The sequence below is a fragment of the Cydia fagiglandana genome, chromosome 3 (genome assembly GCF_963556715.1).
Source record: "Cydia fagiglandana chromosome 3, ilCydFagi1.1, whole genome shotgun sequence".
Classification (NCBI taxonomy): Eukaryota; Metazoa; Arthropoda; class Insecta; order Lepidoptera; family Tortricidae; genus Cydia; species Cydia fagiglandana.
This window is the reverse complement of record NC_085934.1, coordinates 17,048,912-17,051,899: the sequence shown is the minus strand read 5'-3', so window position 1 is coordinate 17,051,899 and position 2,988 is coordinate 17,048,912. Positions and strand designations below refer to the sequence as shown.

The 2,988-nt window shown below is 35.4% G+C and overlaps 1 protein-coding gene across 1 annotated transcript; it reads right to left on the bottom strand.

Moving 5' to 3' along the window:
• Nucleotides 1-227: 227 nt before the first annotated feature.
• Nucleotides 228-2,509, bottom strand: LOC134680294 (very-long-chain (3R)-3-hydroxyacyl-CoA dehydratase hpo-8-like). Its single transcript, XM_063539402.1, has one exon. It carries the CDS (start codon nucleotides 2,299-2,301, stop codon nucleotides 1,585-1,587), a length of 717 nt encoding a protein of 238 aa, XP_063395472.1. The 5' UTR covers nucleotides 2,302-2,509; the 3' UTR covers nucleotides 228-1,584.
• Nucleotides 2,510-2,988: the final 479 nt, after the last annotated feature.

The window sequence follows — 2,988 nt, the reverse complement described above, 5'->3', positions numbered from 1 at the left end:
AGCGTAAGCTTATTATATAGCTTGATTCAATAAATAATAAATGATCGGCGATGATAGAACGTAATCGCCATATTGTCGGTTTTCGGGCAAACATCAAAGGATGTGGAGGCCATGATTGTGCGCGTCGCGTGCCTAAACAATAGAATCGTCACCCATTTTGTAATGGACCATCATTGCCGATGGTGTATATTGTGACAACAGACATTGTGAAGAAAAGAAAACAAATAATCAAAATTAAAATTTATTCAAACTTACAACATAATAATTTAAATGCAATATACATAGTTAACGAATCAAAAATACAGTCCTTTTTAGATTTATCACCTTGTAATAGAATTGCTACAATACCGTAAAAGTATAAAACTTTGCCATTTAACATAACTTTGCCCACCGCGTCACTTTCTTCAGAAAGTGTATCTGTAACTACTTTTAAGTTGTGTAGGTACTTACCTATTTCGCTTTTACTGAACTGTGACGCGGTGGGTAAAGTTAAGTTAAAGGGATTTTTTTTTATACTTTTACGGTAGGTATTAAGTTACATTAATTTATTTAAATTGCTTGTTTCTTCACAAAAAATAGTAGGTAATTAGGTCATGCATATGGGCACATTGCTAATGTTATGAGTATTCTAGATCTTTTGCAAAAATGTACCAAAACTAATTTACGTAGCTCTAGTATTTTTGTTAATCACAACAATACAAAATAACTAAGCATGTTCAAGTATATTAAAACATTATTTATGCCTCATTGACGAAAACGGGCTTACGTGTAAGTCTTAGAGTATTAGTGTTATCAGGAAAACGGAAACTAGCTTCAACTCAGAAACCCAAGTGAAAACCCCTAAATTTGAGGTATTTTTTCGACTGACTCCTTTTTTTAAACTTAACTAATCAACACCTTGTATTCGTAGCACTTACAATGATTTAAAAGTAAATTTACTTGTATAGGTATTTTCGAATTGGATTATTTTGATAATTGTGTGAAGGACACTTCGCATACAAAATATCAAATGCAGAATAGACAAACATTGATTATTTTGAAATTGGATTGAAAAACAAATACTTCTTGAATAGTCCATACATCAATTAAGTATATACCGGGTGTGGCCTGTAACATGAGCAAATAATTAAAACATAGATTGTACTTCTCAAAAGGTGACACTTTTGTTGAACATCTTTTAAAAATTATGAAGTATTTAGACTCCCTATTTTTCATACAAAATAAATATTATATTCAATTGACGCCATCGCCACGCCATATCATTGTGATTGACGTTGTTTGTCAAGCCTTAAACATAACAAAATTTATAATACATTGCGTCTTTGAATAACCTTTAAAGAGCATTAAAAATCAAACTACAAGTTATTTTCAAAAGTCGCTGAACAAATGTTGATCAGTATGAGGAGTACAGCCTACAGTTACATTTTTGCTCATATTACAGGCGACACCCGGTATATACCTACGAAAAAATTCTTGCTAATTAACCTCTTAGCACTAAACTTAAATAATATTTTACATAAGCCATAATAAATAGTACCAATAACATTATCTATATACAATATTGTACACGTAGTTCGATTCTTTTCAACATGATTTCATAAATTTGGATAATACCTTCTTCCTCTGTTGCATCATATGTCCAAATAACATCGGGAACATAGGTATGTACAACAACATCCAACAAATAAGGAAGTAATGGTATAACATGCTAAAGATTATGTGGTACTGGCTAGCTATAGTAACGTAGTTTGACAGCAGTGGTACTGCCCAAAACTGACGGGCAGCAATATCCTTCATAGAGTCGTATATGCACAGTATCTCTCCAGTAACTCCAAGTGGATAGAGCAGGAAGAATGTTGAGTATCGTAGCAGCATCAGCAGCGGTGGCGGTTGGCCGATCGCGTTGGCTACATAATAACCGTATCGGATTATTTCGGTGACTGACCACGCGAGCACACACAAGACTATGCCAGGGCTTATAGTTGCTGCATCTGACACAAGTAGCACGCCGCAGACAAGGAATACTCTAGATGTTACTTGTGTGAGTGTCAAGAAGACACCGGTGGGTACAATCCCCAATACCGCGTGTAGAACTTCTAACGCTGCAGCATTTTGAAAAATTACCAGGTTCCAGCTGATCTCCTTCCAGAAGTTATCGAGGGTCCCACGATTCAAGAAATAACCCAACGTATGCAAAAGCATATATGTCCAGCCAACGATCTGCGTACCATTGTAGGCCACGAGGTATGCTTTGCTAAGTTGCCAACTTTCCTGAGGTTTCGTTGTTGTTTTTGCTGCCATTTCAACGTTTCCACACAAATAATATATGATTTGTTTCCTAATAATGGATATCGTATTCAAATCCGCCGCCAATCACTTTCAACTCACTGTCTGATGAAATATATCATCCACTTATGACACGCAATTAGTTATGCGTCGGTGAAATCGAGGTTTTCTACGCAAAGGTTATAATGCTCAGGCGCGCTGAACGATCGCCGCGACGTGCTGCGCACACGGCGGCAGAGCAACTGACGATCATCCTGACGTTCACTTCTCGCTTCGAGATCAAACCTTCCTTCTATAATTTACATACAAAGTGTTATTCATTTGTAGAAAAACAACTTCCAATTGCGAGTTATTGCCAAATTTTCACTGGTTGCAAAGTTGAAAGCATATTATTATTATGAACATTTAGGTATGTATGTAATTTTCGACGTTGACCCCTGAAGTTCAAGGGAAAAATTATATATAATAATTAAGTTCGATATTATTCAGTAGCAGCGTGTAGGTAGGTAATTAAAAAGAGATTGTTCATTTTTTGGTGGGTTATAATGTATGAAAGATGAAAATAAATCGTAACAAATTAAAGCTGATCCCTTTTAATCAACATCGACATAGTAGGTATGCTGATGCTAATACATTTTACAATTCTACCAACTAGTACTAGTAGTAGTAGTAGTACTGAATAACGAGGAACGGAATTGTGTA

What these genes read in the sequence shown, in the direction of transcription:
- LOC134680294 (XM_063539402.1), bottom strand. Translation starts at nt 2,301, where the DNA reads ATGGCAGCAAAAACAACAACGAAACCTCAGGAAAGTTGGCAACTTAGC.